Source organism: Lepidochelys kempii, chromosome 10, assembly GCF_965140265.1.
Source record: "Lepidochelys kempii isolate rLepKem1 chromosome 10, rLepKem1.hap2, whole genome shotgun sequence".
Taxonomy (NCBI): Eukaryota; Metazoa; Chordata; order Testudines; family Cheloniidae; genus Lepidochelys; species Lepidochelys kempii.
The window spans coordinates 49,602,825-49,624,444 of record NC_133265.1 but is presented as its reverse complement, the minus strand read 5'-3'; the positions used below and the strand labels follow the sequence as shown (position 1 = coordinate 49,624,444).

Here is a 21,620-nt window from a genome sequence, read left to right as displayed (position 1 = left end):
TCAGTCGTTCCATTGTCACAGGCCAGCTTATAGTAGAAATCTTGCTGCCTTTTTACCCACGTGCTACTCTAAATCTTTATTACAGGGTCGAATAAGGGAAAAAGATGGATCCTGATTTATTAATTGATCAAAGACAAGCACTGAAAGAAGCTAAGATGATAGGCATTTAGCATCTGGTCCAGTGAAGCATCAGAAGTTGAACTATGAAGGCATGATAAGTGATAATGCACTTGATGGAAAAAACTATTATTACCCTGTTCCGTAATAACTGTGGTTCTTCAAGATGTGTTGCATATGTCCATTACGCTCTTGGTGTTGGTGTGCCCAGCCCTTGGAAACTTTTTACCTCAGCAGTACCCATTGAGCAGCTCAGCTCCCTCTGCTGCTGCACACCATAGCATGCAGGTAAAAAGGGCAGAGCTGCCCCAGCCCCACTCTATTCCTTCTTGCCATAACTCTGATGAAGAGAGGTAGGAGGGCAGGTTGTGGACTGAAGGCATGCAACACATCTCAAATAACAACAACAGTAACGGAACAGGTTAGTAACAGTTTTTTCTTCTTTGAGTGATTGCACATGTGCATTCCACTCTTGGTGACTCACAAGCCATAAGACTGGTTTCAGAGTAACAGCCGTGTTAGTCTGTATTCGCAAAAAGAAAAGGAGCACTTGTGGCACCTTAGAGACTAACCAATTTATTTGAGCATGAGCTTTTGTGAGCTACAGCTCACTTCATCGGATGCATACCGTGGAAACTGCAGAAGACATTATATACACACAGAGACCATGAAACAATACCTCCTCCCACCCCACTGTCCTGCTGGTAATAGCTTATCTAAAGTGATTATCAAGTTGGGCGATTTCCAGCACAAATCCAGGTTTTCTCACCCTCTGCCCCCCCCCCCCAAACTCACTCTCCTGCTGGTAATAGCCCATCCAAAGTGACCACTCTCTTCACAATATGGTCTTCACAATATGTGAAGAGAGTGGTCACTTTGGATGGGCTATTACCAGCAGGAGAGTGAGTTTGTGTGTGTGTGTGGGGGGGGGGGGGGAGGGCGGAGGGTGAGAAAACCTGGATTTGTGCGGGAAATGGCCCAACTTGATAATCACTTTAGATAAGCTATTACCAGCAGGACAGTGGGGTGGGAGGAGGTATTGTTTCATGGTCTCTGTGTGTATATAATGTCTTCTGCAGTTTCCACGGTATGCATCCGATGAAGTGAGCTGTAGCTCACGAAAGCTCATGCTCAAATAAATTGGTTAGTCTCTAAGGTGCCACAAGTACTCCTTTTCTTTAAGCCATAAGACTGTGATCCTGTAGGCAGGATCAGAGTCTATTTCAATAAAGATTGGAGAACAACTCAACCCACTCTAGTATAGTCTCTTGAGATTGAGCCACAGCACAGAGGGAGGCAAACATGTGGACCAAGGACCAGGCTGCCACTCTACAAATGTCTGCAATGGGAACTTGTATCAGAAAGATCATCCTTGCCAACTGTGACCTTGTCAAATGAGCTTTGACTGTGTCAGGTGGGGCAACATTACCTAAGTCACAGTACATGTATATGCAGGATGTGATCCAGGAAGAAATTCTCTGGGTGGAGAGTGATTGATCTTATTCTGTCTGCCATTGCTATGAACAGCTGGAAGGATTTATGAAAGTGACTGGTTCTGCCCAGCTAAAACGCCAAGTCTCTTCTGATGTCCAAGGTATGCAAACGCTCTTCCTCCCTGATCGTACATGGTTTTGGGTAGAAATACAAGCAAATAAATTAGCTTGTTCATTTGGAAAGAGGAAATCATCTTTTGGACAAACTTCAGATGAGGACTCAGGTAAACCCTGTCCTTAAAAAAAGATTGTATCTGGGGGTCCTGACATTAACTGCCTAGGGACGTTATGGAATCTTCATCATTGGAGATTTTTAAGAGCAGGTTAGACAAACACCTATCAGGGATGGTCTAGATAATACTTAGTCCTGCCTTGAGTGAAGAGGACCGGACTAGAAGACCCCTTGAGGTCCCTTCCAGTCCTACAATTCTAGGATTAGCTTCCCTACTCTTCTGGCCGAGGCAATGGCCACCAAAAATGCCACCTTCATTGATAGATACAGCAGCGAGGAGGTAGCCGAAGGTTCAAACAGGGAACCTATACATCTTGACAATACTAAGTTTAGATCTAGGAAAGGGATAATAGAAGCTAGGGTGACCATGCAAAACTTTATCCTTTTTAAGAATTTGTTGAGATGATGCAGGTCTAAAATTGGTTTGTGACACACTTTTGCTTTTGGGTTTAGGAGATGTTGGAAATAAAACCCCTTCCCTCTGAGAGTACATAGAACCTCTTCTATGGTCCCCACACTAAGGAGCAACAAACTTCCTGGATAAGGAGTTTCTTGTGAGAGTGTTACTGAAGAGGAATAGGAAGGGAGAATGGCAGTGAGGGGCAGAAGCAAACTGGAGAGTATATCCACTTCAACAGTGCTTGAGACCCACTGGTCTGATGTAATCTGGGACCAAGAACTGTGGAAGTGGAACAGACAGTTTGCAAAGAGATATGGAGACTAATATGTTGACTTCAACTGGCCCATCAAAATTGCCTGCTTTGCAGTTCCTGAGTGTCTTGAGGGGCCTGGAGCCAGAGGTGAAACAGCAGGAGGGTAGGTCTACACCTCTAACCCCTGGACCTCTTTTTTGATAGGCCCTGCCGAGGAGGAGTGGGATATCAGTGTGTCTACTGTGACGGATACAGTTTCAGGACTGGGGCAGGTGTATACACACCTAAGGACTTCAGGATGGCTCTAGAGTCTGTAAGTCTGTGGAGCTTGCTGTCAGTCTGGTCAGAGAATAGAGAAGGACCCTCAAATGGCAAGTACTTGATAGTACAAGCCATGATGATCCTCACATGTCCACTGAGGCGACTGTGGTTCTAGCTGCCTAGTCTGCTGTGTCCAATGCTGCCTGCAGTGAAGTTCTTCAGACTAGTCTGCCCTCATTGACCATAGAAGAGAACTTCTGGCTAGCTTTCTCCAGAAGCACTTCCTTGAACTTTTCCATGGAACCCCCTGAATTAAAACTGTATTCTCCCAACAGAGACTATTGGTTAGTGATACACAGCTGCAAACCCCCTGTTGAATAAACTTTCTGCTGAATAAGTCTAGCCTCTTAGTGTCGTCTGAGTTGGGGGTGGCAGCCTGATGCCCCAGTTGTTCTCTCTCATTAGTTGCTCTAACGACTAATGAGCCTACAGGTGGGTGATAAAGATACCCAAACCCTTGGGAGGATACATAGTATTTTCTGCCCTCTTAGAGGTGGGAGGCAAAGAGGATGGAGTCTGCCATAAAGTCTTTATCAGCTATAGCATGACCTTGTTAATTGGCAGAGCTACTCCAGAGGGACCCACTGATGATCAAATGTCAACCAGGAGACATGAGGACTCCCTGACCTCTTTGACCTGTACACCTAGGTCTGCAGCCACTCTCTTTAACAACAACTGATGAACTTTAAAATCAGCAGAAGAAGTAAAAGTCATGCCAGACGAAATGGCCACGTCTGGATAGGACGAAGAAGAAGCCAAGACTGGAGGGGATAGAATATCTTCTAATCAGCCATTGTTCTGGTTCTGGAACCTCCTCTTGATGCTCGGTACTGGGCCTGGCGCCAGATTCTGGGGATGGAGCAGCTCTGGGTGTAGATTCAAGCATACTACATGAGGGCACTGAGTATGCCTGGTGTGGGGAAGATATAGAAGCTGGGGGAAGACCCCTAGAATTCCAAAATGGTCACTGATACAGGGCAGGGCCCCTCTGTCCCAGCCATATTTCCAGGTTAGGTCTCATCGAAGTAGGGTGACCAGATGTTCTAATTTTATAGGGACAGTCCTGATTGTGGGGGCTTCTTCTTATATAGGCACCCATTGCCTCCCCACCCCGACCCACTTTTTCACACTTGCTATATGGTCACCCTACATTGAAGGGTCATGGTGATAGGTGGGAAGAGCGGATCTTGTGCAGACTGGTGGGTACTCCTTTAGGGTTGTGATATGCAAGGTCCTACCTCCGAGTCTGATATTGAGGATTCTCCTTCCTCTGACTATGTGGATTCTCCTTTCTCTGACTAAGAGGATTCTCCTTTCTCTGACCAGTTGGTGGGGGGACCTGTGTGAGAGCTTGGCAATGGATGGAGTGATGCCTTTGGATGATACAGAAAGGCTGCCTGTCTGAGGAACAGACAACTGCAGTACTGGAAGTTGAAATGCTGGCAGAAATGGCAGTAGTGCTGAAGGACTGGACTTCTGTAAGGAAGGAGACACTGGCACCATGAGGCAGAGCAGGTTTCTTGCCTCTGAAAACACCTCTGGGATAGTTGGCACCAAGATGCTCTCTTGTTGTGTGTCAAAGAAGCTGAGAGTGCCCCATGTGAAGCTAGAGCTGACTTAGGTACCGATTTGGAGGAGGAGTGCTTAGGTTTCAGGTGCACTCTACTCAACTCCTTCTCAACCCTCTTACCAGACATAGAAGGTGGAGACGGTCCCCTGGCTGGTGCTACTTTGGAAGCAGGATGAGGGAGAACAGTGAAATCCTGGCACCAAAGTTGGAGGTGCACTTCTCCCTAAAGCTGCAGCACTCTACACTGAGTCAGACCAGGAAAGCCTAGTCACCCTATCCTTCTTTATTTGAACTCCCTGAAAATCTGGCACTGGTCCTTCACGTATGCTTCCCCAAGCACTTCAGGCAGCTATTGTGTGGGTCACTCACTGACACAGGCCTGGAGCAAGAAGCACCTGGTTTGAAACTCCTGAGGCGTACCTCAGTAGCATGAATAGAAAAAAAACCCAAACAGGGAAAACAAGAAATCTGAAAAACTTATTATATATAAATGTTACTAACTATCCTAACAACACTAAAGACTAACTACACACATACACTATGATCACAAAGGCTGGGAGAAAGAATTCTGGTACAGAAGAGTTCCAATGACTGTCATAGGCGGTAAGAAAGAACTTAGGTGGGCTAGGGGCAGTTCTGCCCTTTATACCTGTATGCAGTGGCACACAACAGGAAGGGAAGCTTGACCCGTCCAACAGGTACCACTGAGGAAAAAAATTTGAGGGTCACGTGCTGGGTGCACCAACCCCAAGAATTGAATGCACACATGCAGTCATTCAAAGAAGGAATTGATTGATCCAGTATGGCAAATCCTATGTTTCTAGTGCTCATAAAGAATGAGTCAAAGGATGCAGAGTAGTGGTCAACAACCTCTGTATACTGTGATAGAAAATTATGGGGAGAGGAAAGGCAAAGAAGGGAGATATGGATATTAAGCTCTAATTATATGTGTCCACCTTCCTTTCACTGGTGCCCATGTCAATACATAAACTCTACAGTTGGGGTCCTTGAAATCCAGTCTATAACTGTACATTAGTTTAACAAAGCTAGATTCCTTGATCTCTCCATTTCCATTGTCTATCCTTTTCCCTCAAGGAAGCAAGAATTTCATGTTGTAAGACTCTAAAAAATGCTCTGCATTAGCTTTTATTTTTTCATTATGGGTCCAGTCAGCCTAGGATACTGTTAGCGGACTTCCACTTTAGCAGCAGGGAATCTCATTTTTACTATGTCCTATGCATTTTACAAGGCCTTGGTGAACCTTAAACGAGATGGATATGTGGGGAATGAATTGCAGAATGATGAAAATGAGAAACACTGAGGATCACACAAACACTGTACCATCTGTGCTACTTTGTTGTATTACACAAAAGCACTACTGCAAATGAAATACAGTGTCAAATGAAAGCTTGCTAATCCCACATTAATACCTTGTACTTGGCACAACCTGCTTTCTAAGAGTCCAGTTTGATCACTGACCTTGTTTCACTGATCTGGCTTTGGGAGTAATGCTTTGCTCTTTTGCTGGTATGCCAAGACATAAAAATTCAACGTTACTGTGACTGCACTTATAATGGATTAAGTGTTTAATGTATAAAACTGTGGCTCAATCCAAACTATAGGGTATTGTGACGATCTGCAGTAAGACTTTTGCCAGAAAGGTCATTCAATTTAGAGTCTGAGTTACCAAAAAAATATTCTCATGCCCTCATCAGGTGCATATGCCCAAATGGAATATACATTTTTTTCAGTGGAAGGCAGCCAGCCAGCATTTTACTTATGTTTTGTTATGTTTTATGCTTTGGGAATGAATCTTAGCAAGAACTTTAAGGTCATACAGCTTTCCAGGGAAGCTCCCACCATCCTGCAGCAAGGACTCAAGATATAACAAAGCCATAAATTATGGTACTTGCATTTCCATACACTCCCAGCCTGTTTACCCCATGATAGTCCCCAGGCTACTCCACCTTACCTCTAACGCAACATCTGATTGCAGCCAAAATATTAAACGCACACTTCAGGCCAGGACCTCCTTAATGGTTCCTGCTGCCTGATTGTTCAAGATGGCTTCTGAACTATGATCTCAGGTATGCATAATAGTGTTCAATAATTTTTTATGCTGCTTCAGTCTTGATAATGTTCGATATTGAATTTTAAAAGTGGAAGTAGTTTCCACTCCAGTTTGCTCCACTGCATCACTGAAACACTAATTACCCATGTTCACAGTCCAAACCTGACAAGATTCTCAATAATCACTTATTTCTGCTAATGCTTTTTTACTTAGGTCCCTGCTATACTGCTGCTTTATTCAGTATGTTCAAGGATAACACCCAATACTGGGATGAGACAAACTGCACTTGTCCAATATACTTTACAAAAAGCTAGTCTTCACTGCTCACTTGCATTTCACTACAAATCTGGAACTGCTGATAAGGATACTGTTCCACTGCTACGGAGGAACACACACAGACACATTGACCCAGCTCTACCAATTATTTAGAACATGGATTAGTTCTTGTTTGTGAAGAGAAAATACCTAAGGAATTTTATAAAAGGTTTGTAAAGAGATCCTTGTTTTTGCTTGTTTGAAATGTAATTCTGAGCTGACTGGAGCCATTGTTTTGGTTTGTATCGTTTCAGTCAAAGCAACTTGCACATAGTTTGGTGTACCTTTTTGCAAAGGACATTTGTTAGTGGGAGACTATTTATTTATTTATTCATTTATTCAGCAGGCAAGCATGTCCTGACACATGCCATGGCTAAAATTGCACACCTTTACAAACAGTTTTATTCCTGCAATATCTAGGCAAAACAGATGAGTTGGGGACAGGATGGTTTTCCATCACACCTATTAAATTGTCATTATCTATTAAAATTAATAAAACATAAAAAAATGTTCTGGTATACTCATCTGCACAGAAGGTGCATTCTACTGGGATGTTTCTGAAGACTCAATTCAGCAGTAGTCAATTGGTAAAAGTCTAATTCTTAATACTACTGGAACATAGTTTTTGCTTTTTAATATAATTAGAAACTATATCTCTTTTGAAGATTCAGAAACAATGTATAATTTTTGTACTTATGGATAACAACACTTAACATTACATATAGTTTTGAAAAGTTCATTATATTGTTTTCTATAAAGTAGTAACAAAAGGACAAAAAATATTCCATTTTTAGAAACTCTTTCAGATCTAATATAAAGTCATAGAACCTAGTAAGAGTTTGTCAAGCCCTGGACCAGATTCTTAGGTGATGCAGTTTGGCATAGCTCTATTGAAGTTAATGGAGCTGAACATATTTATGCGAGCTGAAGATACGGCCCCATGTGTATAATTCTTAAGAGACCTTCAAGATAGATCTTGTATGATTCTTCTGCTACTATAAGTTGTCTAACAATAATAGGCAGTCCATATTATGGGTTCACTGTAGGATTTGATCTCAATATCTGTATTTTTTCATGGTTTAAAATGCCATAAGTATAGACCATTTACACTGTAGATGGATGATTACAAAATTTAGTTAGAATTAAAAAATCTGTAGGAGAGTAAAATCCTGCTATTTTTGCCAGCGCTCTTAATTTACAACAGTTCAATGGATTTTGTTTGTTTGTTTGTTTTTTACATTATATGTTTTTGAAAAATCTTGATCCTGGACTGAGATCTTGTATATCAAGGCTCAGCATGGAGCCAAATGTTATGGTAGAGTTATAAACCCCTTAAAGGTGAGTTTATAATAAAACCCTTGACTATATTTTAGAGAATGACATTGCAATAAAAAAAATCCATCAAGGAAACACAAATAAAGTGAGCCAGTCTTGGTTGAAAGCATAATATTTGAAGATATGAAAGGGAGAAAATGGAAAGACAACAGCAATTCCTTTGAGCTAGCACTACTTTGCTTACAAAGAATCAGTGAGCATTTGTAGTCAAAGTATCTTCCTACATTACATTCACTGCCAGGGAAGTTTTTTTCAAGCCTAACATTTCCTCTCACCATGATAGCACAACAATCCATAGTGACCTGTGGTTAAATGGCATGTTATGGATCCTTCACTCTAGAGTCCTTCATACCTATTAGATTACAGTAAATGCCTACAAGTTTGTGAACTGATTTTCAAGATAACAGTGTTTCAGGTAATAAAGAAAAAAAATAGCATACATTTGGCTATACTCTCTCCTTTCAAAATACATTTAAAAAACAAACTCAAAAGCTCTACTGCATGTTTGGAAAGGCTTTAAGTCACTTTCATCAATGGAACATTTTTATTCAGTGTTTAATGTAACACTTCCATCTCTAGATCTGCTGGCCTGTCATAGTGCATGAAACAGCAAACCACCTGCCACTTCTTCTTGGCAGATTATTTCTGCATCATTACAAGCAAAAAAAATCAATGGAAGACCATTGATTTTGCAACCGGACAAGATTGCCAGACAAATAATACATCATAAAGTTATTCATGTCCTGGTTCTCAGTTGTTTTGAGTCAGCAGACAGTTCACTTCATCATCTTATAATGGCATCCATATTACAACTGTGATCTTTGCAACAATAAAGGACCTGGATGGCTGAACAAATATAAACCCAATAGAATGTGGCAACACTTCAATGCAATATGTAACCTTGAAAAACCTCCTGAAGAGATGCCTTTTCAAATTCAGAACCTATTTTATATCAAGTTAGCATTGATGTTCTTGCTTTCTAGCTTCTCATTCTGTTTTAATAAATAACGGTGGTTGTGAGTAATAATTACATTTTGCCCTTCTGTAGTACCATCACTATGAGAAGCTCAACTTGCTTTATAAACATTAATGAATTTAGGCTCACAATACCCATGTGAGGTAAGAAAAATCATAATTTTCATTTTAAAGTTGGGGAAATAGAGTTACAGAGATTCAGTTGCTCAAGGTCACATAGGAAGTCTATGGCAGAGCAATGAATAGAACATAGGTTTCCTGGCTTCCAGTCATCCTTCATATTACAGCACATCCTATCAGATGAACATTATCGTCTCATTAGCAGTGGAGGTGTGGGCACCCAAAGGGAGGGTGAGTAAATCTCCTATATGAATCACAAACATGATAAAATAACACAAACCCTTTATTAGGTAAGATAACTGTTCATTTGCATATGAAAAAAGTACCTGGATGTTTTTCTGACCAGGATAGTGGAATGGAGTATTCAATAAAAAGAGCTAATTCTTTTTTCACTGAAATACAGCACTAGCCAATCAATGTTCCTCAGTTCCATTCATTTTTCATGTAGCACGCAAGGCCATACCGATGGCAAGATAGGGCTTCAGAATGGCTGGTGAGAATTTAAGGGTTTGTAAGGGAATGGAAAGGTATGCTAATTAAGAATGTATATAAATAAAATCCATAGACAGCCATATGTATAAACCTTTGAAATCACTCCTAATTAAAAATGAGAATTTGGTAACTCTGCATGCAAATGAACTTAAAGGTTCTACTACTGAAGGCTTCCAAGAGCCCGCCTGCACACAGCTGTTTATATCATTCTTATGTCATAACATAATAGCTATGCTAAACAGCTAGTAAGAGAGTTGGTGGCTTTTAAAAAATTGCCCCAAATGTACAACAAACAGGGGATCCAGCTAAAGGTTAATTATGCCATTGACAACAGTGGCACTTTAAAGAAAGAGGGGCCAGTAGCTGTAGATCATTACTGTACATGGATTAGCTATTGCAAACAGCACAATTAGGTATACTGTAATACACAGGGTTTTATTATTAATATTACTGATGTCTGGGACAACCATTTTTGAAACCTCCTTCTTACCTTGACTGCATAATTGTTGAGGGGATCTTTTGCATAAGAAGCTGGGTAGTAAACTGCATCACCTGCTTCACAGCATGGCCTGTCACTGGTTAGCCTGAAGTCTGACCAGCTGTCCACTCCAAATCGCAGCTGGTCTTTCTGTCCTGCCATGAAAAGATCTTCGCACTGGTTTGCCAACTTCTTCAGTGAATCAGTATGAAGGCTTCTAATTTTGCCTACCACCTCCTCTCGGTTCTCAATTCCTCGATAAAGTGCTTGCCTCTGTGGCTTCTGTATATTCTTGCTCTGCTTAGTCTGAGAGATGTATCTTCCAGACAGAGACTCCATGCTGTTGGAACACCTATCCTTAATACTGGGAGTGGTTAAGCTAGAAATGCTGTTGGCTGTTGAGTTGGTTGCTTTTCCTTTTCTTAAAGGCCTGTCCAAGGAATCTCCTGACTCATTGTCCAATGCCTTGAGTTCTGAGCTGATTGAAGAGCAGGCACTGCTTGCTTCCCAGTTGGTATCAATGTCATATGTAGGGTTGGCCACAACACAGAGATTGTTCTCCAGGGTCTGTTTCTGAAGTTCTTTGGGGATCGGCTCTGTGTTGGCTCTCAAAATGGTTTTCTTTGGCAGTGGAGGTGGTGTTGGCTGTAAGCTGTTAGTTGCCTCTTGGTCTGCTATTCCTCCAAAGGCAATGGCATCATCCAAAGCTCCCTTTGGCTGCCGGGGCTGCTTTGGAGGTATCATGGCTGCCCTGGACTGACCTGTGTAATAAAAAACAAACAAACCCAAAAGCTTTAGAACACTTTGGATTTACTGTGACTGCATATTCACACTTCACAAAAAAGTGTAAGTGGGCAACTGAGAAAATAGCTGGATGATTGATGTAGATGACCACAATCTCCTCAAATCCAAGTCTGACAAAAAATGAAGGTGTGAGGCTGGTGCTTGGAGGGATAAAACTAACATAACAAAACCAGCACCAGATGTATACTATCACATAAAGAATACCTTGACTTGTTTAACTGGGCCTGTGCATAAAACAGGTTTCAGTGCTAGCATCTTACATTTCATGAGCTTACTTAAAACATGAAAGAGAATGCAAATCAGAAGTATGGACTGTCAAGCCTAGCATTCTAGACGAATTCCAATCTGAGTAATTACATTCTGTCTCCCTTAATTCCCCCTGCAGGCAGCTGATTACAGTATTCTTCCTCACTTCCTGTTCTAAACTGCTATGTACTTTGAGTGGGTGCTTCTGTATTTCACCCCAGAGATGTCTACATTTTACTGGTGGATGGAGTGATCCCTCTTTGTATATACGCATGGTAATTTGTAAAACACTTTGGGATCTGAGAGGGGTTACATACATTCAAAATATTATAAAACATAAACCAGGACACCTGCAAGAAAAATAGCACACTGTAGATATCTAAGCAATGATATCAGAGATAATCAAGTTTGTCTCTGCAAATTCATTAGTAACTTCATAACAAACAGAAGAGTAAGAGCCTAAGTCTGCTACCATTTAATTGACAAGATTTCCCCCACTAATTTCAGTAAAAGCAGGACTGGGTTCTGGGACTGCAGAAATATACAAGCTTACTTCCCTTCCCCCCCCCCCCCCGCAGCCCCCAATATCAGAGATTAATAGAAATAGTAATGATCTCTGACACCCCTTTCCCTTGCTCATTTTTCAGTGGCTGCTGTATTGGGACTATTACATGCATAGACATCCTGATCTAGAACCAGTCAAGAGATTCCAATCTGCAGTTTTGGATACACAAAAAACCTGAATTTCCACTGACAGCCTGTGCTTCCTGAGAGGATAAAACTTCCTGTAATGTGTTTTGGTTGGATTTTAGAGAAGGCAATTATGAATCCTTCAAAAATTGGGGGTTGGGGTGGGGAGAAAAACAGGATGAGTGACAGATGTGCTGCTCTGTGAGGCAACCGCTCCTTGTATAAAAATAAAATGATGCATTTTTTTCGTTTCTAATAAATCAACTGCTATTTTGAGAGGAGTTATTTTGTAAATTTTCTACCATATCTGTGAGGATCATTGACCATAATTATAAGGTAGGAAGGCAATTTCTACAAATGCAATGGAGCAAGCATGGAATGAACTCTATCTAGTTCAGCAAGAGATACTGAAACTATTTGATTATTGGATAAGAGTGGGGTGCCCCACTGAAGGTCTCTAAATTAGAAATGGGCCTGGACTGGAACCCTCAATCCAAACATCCCAGAACTTTGGGTAGGTTATAATTCAGATCTGAACCTACATAATACAAATGCATTATGGAACCTTTTGCAAGGGAATATTTTCCTCCCTCAGATTTTAAAATACATAATCACAGCTGTTATGAAAGTAATAGAATCCATGATTAACTCCCACTCTGCAGGACAACATGCACTATCAATTGGAATATTGGGCCACACTGCTAATAAGATATTTTAATTAAGAAGATTGAGGAGTTTTGTATTCCTTGGGACTGTGAAAGGCAATGGAAGTTCAGAAAGAGTAAAACACTGTATCTGGAGTTCTTTTTGATCATTTCCTCATGTTAATACTGAGAGAGGCACTGAGTTGTGAGTAGGAAGAAACTGTAGGATTTATGTCCACAGAAGGTAGGGTAGCTCTGTTTGGCATGATCTTCAGGAAAGGTCACATGTGGCTGCTCTCTCAGGCTATCTCCTTTTAGCTCTCACAAAATAAAAATGTCCAAAGACAGGAGGCAGTGGAGGATCCAGGTAATAGCCTAACAGTACAGGAAGTAGATGAGAAGGTTAGTCTTGGCAAGGACTGCAAAAAGAAGAGACACAGTTCACAGCCAGCATCATAAAAATATTTGGATGGACCCCCAAAGCACAAATTCAAATGAGCTCCCCTTATACAACCTGGAAGTGCCTTCCTTTCCACTTCTTACCCCTTTTTTCTCAACCACCCAAATGGCCATCTTAACTTACATCAGCATCTCTTTATATTCCCCCTTACAAAATCTGTGGCTATGCACCTCTTCTTAAGTCTCCCTCAAATGCCTGTTGACTTTGTCCCCTCTGTCTACACCCTGCCTCCAAGTTCACCTGTCCATTTCCTGATTCCTATGCTCTTCCACAGTATAGCTCCTTACTTACTACATCAGCTGGTGGTTGGTGAAAAAGACCATTGCTGCTTGTCTGCTACCACTTCAGCATGCAGTCTCCTAATGTATGTTGCTTTCATGGCTGGCCAAGCCAGAGGCTACAGCAGAAACTTGGGGAGTAACGGGAAGACATATTAGAATGAGATGCACATGCAAGCCGCAGCAGGAGCTCCTGCAGTGAGGGTAAGCTATATGACTGCTCATCCTGCTGCTCTACTCCCTGTTTGCGGTTTCTCCTCCATCCGCCACAGACTAATCAGATGGGAAGGAGGTTGGCCCTTGGAACCTGACTCTTCTCGCTGTAATAGTTATGGCTCCTGCACAGCTACTTGGAATCATGGGCATCAAAGTACCATTGGGGTATTAGAATCATAGAATATCAGGGTTGGAAGGGACCTCAGGAGGTCATCTAATCCAACCCCCTGCTCAAAGCAGGACCAATCCCCAACTAAATCATCCCAGCCAGGGCTTTGTCAAGCCTGACCTTAAAAATATCTAAGGAAGGAGATTCCACCACCTCCCTAGGTAATGCATTCCAGTGTTTCACCACCCTCCTAGTGAAAAAGTTTTTCCTAATATCCAACCTAAACCTCCCCCACTGCAACTTGAGACCATTACTCCTTGTTCTGCCATCAGCTACCACTGAGAACAGTCTAGATCCATCCTCCTTGGAACCCCCTTTCAGGTAGTTGAAAGCAGCTATCAAATCCCTCCTCATTCTTCTCTTCTGCAGACTAAACAATCCCAGTTCCCTCAGCCACTCCTCATAAGTCATGTGATCCAGTCCACTAATCATTTTTGTTGCCCTCCACTGCCCATTTTCCAATTTTTCCACATCCTTCTTCTAGTGTGGGGCCGAAAACTGGATACAGTACTCCAGATGAGGCCTCACCAATGTTGAATAGAGGGGAATGATCACGTCCCTCAATCTGCTGGCAATGCCCCTATGTATACATCCCAAAATGCCATTGGCCTTCTTGGCAACAAGGGCACACTGTTGATTCATATCCAGCTTCTTGTCCACTGTAACCCCGAGGTCCTTTTCTGCAGAACTGCTGCCGAGCCATTCGGTCCCTAGTCTGTAGCGGTGCATGGGATTCTTCCGTCCTAAGTGCAGGACTCTGCACTTGTCCTTGTTGAACCTCATCAGATTTCTTTTGGCCCAATCCTCTAATTTGTCTAGGTCCCTCTGTATCCTATCCCTACCCTCCAGCATATCTACCTCTCCTCCCAGTTTAGTGTCATCTGCAAACTTGCTGAGGGTGCAATCCACACCATCCTCCAGATCATTTATGAAGATATTGAACAAAACCGGCCCGAGGACCGACCCTTGGGGCGCTCCACTTTGTACCGGATGCCAACTAGACATGGAGCCATTGATCACTACCCGTTGAGCCTGACAATCTAGCCAACTTTCTATCCACCTTATAGTCCATTCATCCAGCCCATACTTCTTTAACTTGCTGGCAAGAATACTGTGGGAGACCGTGTCAAAAGCTTTGCTAAGGTCAAGGAACAAATAATAATAATAATAATGGGATTTCTGCACCTTTCTTTGTCTTCCAGCACAGGACATTTGCAAGAAGGCTGATGACAGCCCACTCATCCATCTGGTGCAGAAGGGAGATGTCTGCTGGCAATGATGGAACCCATCAGAAAATTTGACATAAAAGTCCAAAAACAGTTACTGTACACATTTTTCAGACCCAATTTCAACCACTGCCTCGTATTCCCAGTCCATGGAAATGAATCTGTAAGATCTGTCATGCCAGAATATAGATTCTTCCCCACAAGGACAAGTTTTTCCTAGTGAAATTCATCCATCTGGATTAAGTGTTTGAAAAGCTTCATATCTCTGCTGTTTTTATGCTGAGCTCTTAACCCTGTTCATTCTTCTCGTGCCTCTAGGGCCAACCCTTCTAGTTCAGCTTTCCAAAGGCTTACTGCAACATTGCATGCCCCACATTCTTATGTCATAGAGTCTCTCTGAGGAAGAAAAATGTTTGTCTTTTAAATCCTGCCCCTCTCTCTGTGTAAAGAAAAATAGTTCTTTTAAACAAAGGTTAGCGGCAGAACAAATGTTTCTCCTTCTTGCCTGTCACCTCTCCCCAGCTTTCTTAACATCCTTCACTTCACTGCCTCCTGCACAGGCTCTTCAATATTACAGAATACAGTCTGAACTTCACCCTTGGAGGCAGATGAAGAGGAGGAACAGGCTGCATATTAAATACCACTTAAAAAAGTCCTTAAAAGGCTTCCAAACTATGCAAGAGGAAAGAAGTTAACTCTGTAACAGCTTTCTCAACTGAATACAGATGACAGCTTTAAGGAATCGTGCAGTGCCATAACATCTTACATTTGAGACCCTTACAGTGCTTTTTGAACATTCATGCATTAACCCTCACAACATCCTTCTGAGGTCATCACTAGGAACATCACTAAGGAACATCATTAAGTTAGCTTTAAAATGTCTGTAATTTTTTCCTCTCCAAGCTACTGATTTATTCTTCATACCTGGATTTGAAATCTTCTCTTGAATTAGCTTTGAATCGTAGTAATGTAGGGCTGAAATGGACCTTGAGAGATCATCAAGTCCAGCCCCCTCCACTGAAGCAGGACCAAGTAGGCCACCCCTGACAGCTGTTTGTCCAACCTGTGCTTAAAAACCTTCAATGATGGTGATTTTACAACCTCCCTTGGAAGCCTGTTCCAAGGCTTAACTAATTTTATAGTTAGAAAGTTTTTCTTAATATCTAACCTAAATCTCCCTTGCTGCAGATTAAGCCCAGGCCTTCTTGTCCCATTTCACCTGTTTCTAAGGGGACACTATTGATGGGAGGCAGTGAAATCATGCTTCTGAGGGACATGCAACTAACACACCAGGCACTATAAACTCCAACTTCATTCTATTCTCTATTTCTAAATCTTCTCTTAGCAAATAACATGCACTAATTTTATTTATCTTAATACTGCTGCTACATGACACCTTTCTTTTCTGTTATTTCTGTTCAGCAGCATGCACTGCCAAGTAGTTTGAGATACTATATATAAAGTGCTATAAAAATAATTGGAGATTTGACTGTACTTCAGAGAATCCCTCCTTCAAACCTAACAAATTCCTGAAACTGGTCACATATTTGGCTCATTAGCTAATGCCTGGTAAAATGTCTGACGTAGCCTCAAATATCATTCTGTGCACAGACATATTTCTGAGAGTCCTGTTTGCCTGCAAGAAATAACCTTTATTAGTTCAGTACGCTAATAAGGACAAGCCCTTTAGGCCTTCCGCCCCACTCCATTGTCCCATTCTCATAATAATCTATACCTGATGCCCCTTTATTCTTTTAAGTCTTGTTCTAATTGTCTGTCATTACTATCTCTGGTCTAAAGAGAAAATGCTTTGTGGAAAGACATTGGAATTCAAAACTACACTGAAAGTGTTAATTTTATCCTAATTTTTGATATTCCAAGGGATGGATAGGCTATTGCTATTCTTATTAATGCTGTCATTTCTTATTTTTCATTGTAGTGACCACAACAGTATCATAGATCTCCCAGAGCAGTAATGAAGGCAGATGAGGAGATTACTCACCTGTGCAGTAACTGACGTTCTTCGAGATGAGTGTACTCCAGGTGTTGGTGTGTCCATGCGCCTTCGCTTGGAGATTTTGATAGCAGTACTCGTACCGGTCATGCATGCGCAGAGCCTGCCCCCAGCGTTGAGTGTGCTTTAATAGTACGTGCGCACGACTGGTCTCCTCAGTTCCTTCTCCACAACGGGGGCTACTCCAACTCCGAAGTAGAGGGGAGGAGGGTGGGTAGTGGAGCACCCACAGGGACACTCACGTCAGTTACTGCACAGGTGAGTGACGACTTCTTCTTCTTCTTCTTGAGATGTCTCTCTGGGTGCTCCACGCCAGGTGACTTAAAAGCAGCATATCTCAAGGAGGTAGGGACTTTGGATCTGGTAGGAATGCGGTGGATAATACAGCTCTGCCCAATCGTGTATCAGTGAGAGGGCCTTGAGTAAGGGCATAATGCTTAACAAACGTGTGTTCAGAAGTCCAAATGGGCGCTTTACAGATGTCATCCCGAGGAACTTTGCATAGAAAAGCCACGGAGGTAGTTACAGATCTAGTGGAGTGAGTCCTGATGCAGGCTGGAGGAACTGCATCCTTTATTTCATAGCACAATCGGATACAAGCAGAGATCCAACTGGAAAGTCTCTGTGTAGAAATAGGCATCCCTTTGGAACATTTGCAATGGAGACAAAGAGTCTGGAAGAGCTCCTAAAGGGTCTGGTTCTCTATCCAAATAGAAGGACAAAGCCCTGCATACATCCAATGTATGCCTTGTGGATTCAAAGGAGTTTGCATGTGGTTTAGGAAAGAAGGTTGGTAGGTGTATAGGTTCATTGATGTGGAATGACGAATGCACTTTTGGAAGAAATTTGGGGTGTAGTCAGAGGGTAACTTTGTTCTTCAAAAGTATGTTGTAGGGTGGGTCCGCCATGAGAGCTGCTATTTCTCCTGCGCATCTGGCGGAGGTGATTGCCGCTAAGAATGCTGTTTTCATTGAGAGGTGTAAGAGGGAGCAAGTGGCTAGGGGCTCAAATGGTTGTTAAGTTAAGCAGGTTAATACTAAGTGAAGGTCCCAGAAAGGGGTAGGAGGTTTAATGTCCGGGTATAGGGATTGGACCCCTTTGAGAAAACGCTTGGTGATTGGATGAGGAAAAACAGAAGTATCGTCGATCTTGTCGTGAAAAGTTGTAATAGCATCTAAATGGACTTTGATGGAGCTGAAAGAAAGGCCAGATTGATTAAGGTCTAATAGGTAATCAAGTATGGACGGAAGAGGTGCAGAAGTGGGAAGAATTTGTTTGCTTGAACACCATTGTATGAATCGCTTCCACTTTCAAAGATAGGTGATGCGAGTTGATTGTGTTCTCTACGTGAGAGTACTCTTTGAACCTGTTCAGAGCATGCTAGTTCATTTTAGGAGAACTATGTAGGAACCAAGCTTTGACGTGAAGCATGGATAGGCTGGGGTGAAGAAATCAGCCATGTTGCTGCGATAGGAGGTTCGGAGTGAGGGGCAATGAAATTGGTGGGCAAATTGATATTCTGGTGAGGAATGGATACCACGGTTGTCTGGGCCTCGATGGGGCAATCAGAATTAAGGTGGCACAATCGGTTTATATCTTTGTCAGAACTCTGAGGAGAACCGGTACTGGGGGAAATGCATACAGTAAGTCTTGATCCCATGAGATCAGGAAAGGATCTCCTAGAGAATGTTTGCCCAGTCCTGCTCTGGACCAAAATTTGGGACATTTCTTGTTCTTCACAGTTGCAAAGAGGTCCAGGGTTGAGTAGCCCTAAAAGCGGAATAAGTTGTGTATGACCGTTTTGTTTATCTCCCATTCATGATCCCAGGGAAAATGTCTGCTTAGTTCGTCCGTGGTGGTATTCAGGACCCCGGGAAGATAGGCGGATGTTGTTTGCATGGCACCAATTCCAGTACTTCATAGCTTCTGTGCAAAGTGAATGAGATCGAGTCCCTCCCTGCCTGTTTACATAGAACATGCAGGCGATGTTGTCTGTCATTATCTGAACATGTTGGTTCTGAATGAATGGGTGGAAGTGACGGCAGGCGTTGCATATGGCTCGAAGTTCTAGGATGTTTATCTGTAGGGAGGTTTCGGTGGAAGACCATAGACCCTGGCTATGTGGTGGGACATGTGTGCTCCCCATCCTGTGAGGGATGCATTGGTAGTCATTATAAGGGATGGAGCATCCTGGAGAAAAGGGACTCCTGAGCAGAGGTTGGAGGGAACTGTCCACCATAGGAGGGAGTCTTTGACTCTGAAGGGTATGGATAGAGGCTTGTTTAGTGTGTGTACATTTGGTCTGTAAATTGTGGCCAATCACGCTTGGAAGCACCTCATATATAGGCATGCATTTTGACCATAAAAGTACATGAGACCATGTGACCTAAGAGTTGCAGGCAGTCTCAAGCAGTGACCTGGGGACTGTTGCAAAGTTTTGTGACCAGGAGTTTTATTTAGTTGAAAAGGTCTAGTGGAAGACATGATATGCCCGTCAAGGAATTGGGTGCGCTCCTATGAACTCCAGTTGTTGGATAGGAGATAAGGTGGATTTGTTTTTGTTTATTTGTAGGCCAAGGGACAGGAAGCAAGCAATGGAGAGCCCCATGGATTGACGGAAATATTATAACCCCATTTCCTGAGGTAGGCAGTGACTACAGCTAGGAATTTGGAAAAAACATGGGGGGTGGGGGGAGGAATAGGCTGAAGGGCAACACCCTGTATTGAAAATGTGTCGAACTGAGGATAAAACATAGAAAACGTCTGTGGGCCAGATGTACAGTCACATGAAAATAGGCGTCCCATAGGGCGAGGGCTGAAAACCAATCTCCCTGCTCCAGCACTGGGATTATGGTGGTGAGGGTAACCATTTTGAACTTTTGCTTTTTGATAAATTTGTTGAGCCGCCTGAGGTCAAGGATCGGTCACCATCCCCTGGGTTTTTTTTTCTGTTAAAAAGTAATGGGAATAGAAACCTTTCCCTCTGTGTTTTTCGGGCACGACTTTGACTGCTCCCAATTAAAGGAGATGTCGTACTTCTTGGAGGAGCAGTTGCTTGTGAGAGGGATCCCTGAGAGACGGGGAGAGTGGGTGGGTGGGAGGCAGGGATAGGAAAGGGATGGAATAGCCAATTGTGACAACCTCTAAAGGCCACTTGTAGGTGGTAATGTTCTGCCATTGATGGGAGAATGGGTGTAGGCAGTGTCCAAAAATAGGGTCAGGTGGTGTAAGCGCTGAAGTGGGAGTGTTGTTTTCTATATCCTCGACCAAGACTTCAAATTTGCTAATTAGTTGGAGGGGGTTGCTATGCTGCTGAGGAGTTGGGATGGCGGTGCTGGTATTTGGGTCTCTGGCATTGCTGTTGTTGTTGCTCATGTGATCTATGGAATTTCTCGGTGTATGTAGGGTAGTGTGGTCACTGGTAAGATTGGTATCTATATTGTCACCTTCTGGTCACAGGGATTTGGATTCCTAGAGACCAGAGAGTTGCCTTTGAGTCCTTCATGGAATGAAGTACATCATTCGTTGTGGGGGCAAAGAGTTTGTCGCCATTGAAGGGGAGATCCTCAATGGTACTCTGGACCTCCCGAGGAAAGGAAGAAGACAAGAGCCATGAACCTCGGTGCATCACAACTGCTGTGGCAGTGGATCTTGCTGCAGTATTGGCCACATTGACGGCAGCTTGAAGAGCAGTACGGGAGATGATTTGTCCCTCGGATACTATGGCTTTAAATCATTGTTTCTTTTCTTCTGGAATGTCATCAATAAAGTCCATGAATTTATTGTAATTTTTGTGGTAATATTTTGCCAGAATGGCTGTATAATTAGCAATGCGAAATTGTAATGTGGAAGACGCTTATACCTTACATCTGAGCAGATCTATTTGCTTACTGTCCTTGTCGGATGGAGCGGGGAAACTGGCGTTTGTTCTTTTGTTTGACTGCATCTACTACCAGCAAATTTGGCATTGGATGAGTGAAAAGGAATTCAGAACCCTTGGAAGGAATAAAGTACTTCCGATCTGCTCGCTTACAGGTAGGTACGCTTGCAGCCGGAGTTTGCCAGATGGCCTTGGCAGGTTCCAAAAGGGCTGCATTGATAGGCAATGCAATCCTAGAAGAAGAAGAGGGCTGCAGGATGTCAGTTACTTCATGTTGCTGTTCAGAAACTTCCTGCAGGTTAATTCTTAGAATTCTTAGCTCACTGACAACTCTTTCAAAGACATCCTGAAATGTTGAGAAGTCATCCGAAGACGTAGGGGGAGGAGGAAGCAATGCTTCATCAGGCAGAACAACTGGGTCTACTGGGTTAGAGGCAGGCCATGACTGATCCTGCGGTTGTGACGGGGCTGCCTGGTGTCTTGAGTCAGTGGCAGGTTCGTCAACTGGTGGTACCGAGCAGGTCTCGCACCTGGCTGTGGCATAACGAGTGTGGTCCCGAGTATAAGGTGCCCATGGAGCCCAATATTGCCACTGTGGTGGGAAGGGCACGGGTGGTGCCATCCAGGGGTTTACGCACCATGGGGCAGGATCCTGGGAGTAGGACGAGATAGCTTTTCTATGACCTTTATTGATTGGGGTCTGTGGATGGGAGATCTGATAGGGTGAAAATTCTCCCTGCAGCCCAGATTCCTCATCACGGGAAGAAAGCTGTCTAGACCTTGCCTGAGTATCTGGAGAGAAGTAGGTGTTAAGTAGGGGT

The 21,620-nt window shown here is 42.9% G+C and overlaps 1 protein-coding gene across 17 annotated transcripts in view; it reads right to left on the bottom strand.

Moving 5' to 3' along the window:
• PEAK1 (pseudopodium enriched atypical kinase 1) overlaps nucleotides 1-21,620 on the bottom strand; it is a 239,360-nt gene that overhangs the window by 30,719 nt on the left and 187,021 nt on the right. For all 17 annotated transcript variants that reach the window (XM_073303488.1, XM_073303487.1, XM_073303494.1 and 14 more), the window contains one exon: nucleotides 10,185-10,933. In XM_073303488.1, the coding sequence (XP_073159589.1) occupies nucleotides 10,185-10,933 (749 nt within the window). The remainder of the gene's footprint in view (nucleotides 1-10,184; nucleotides 10,934-21,620) is intronic.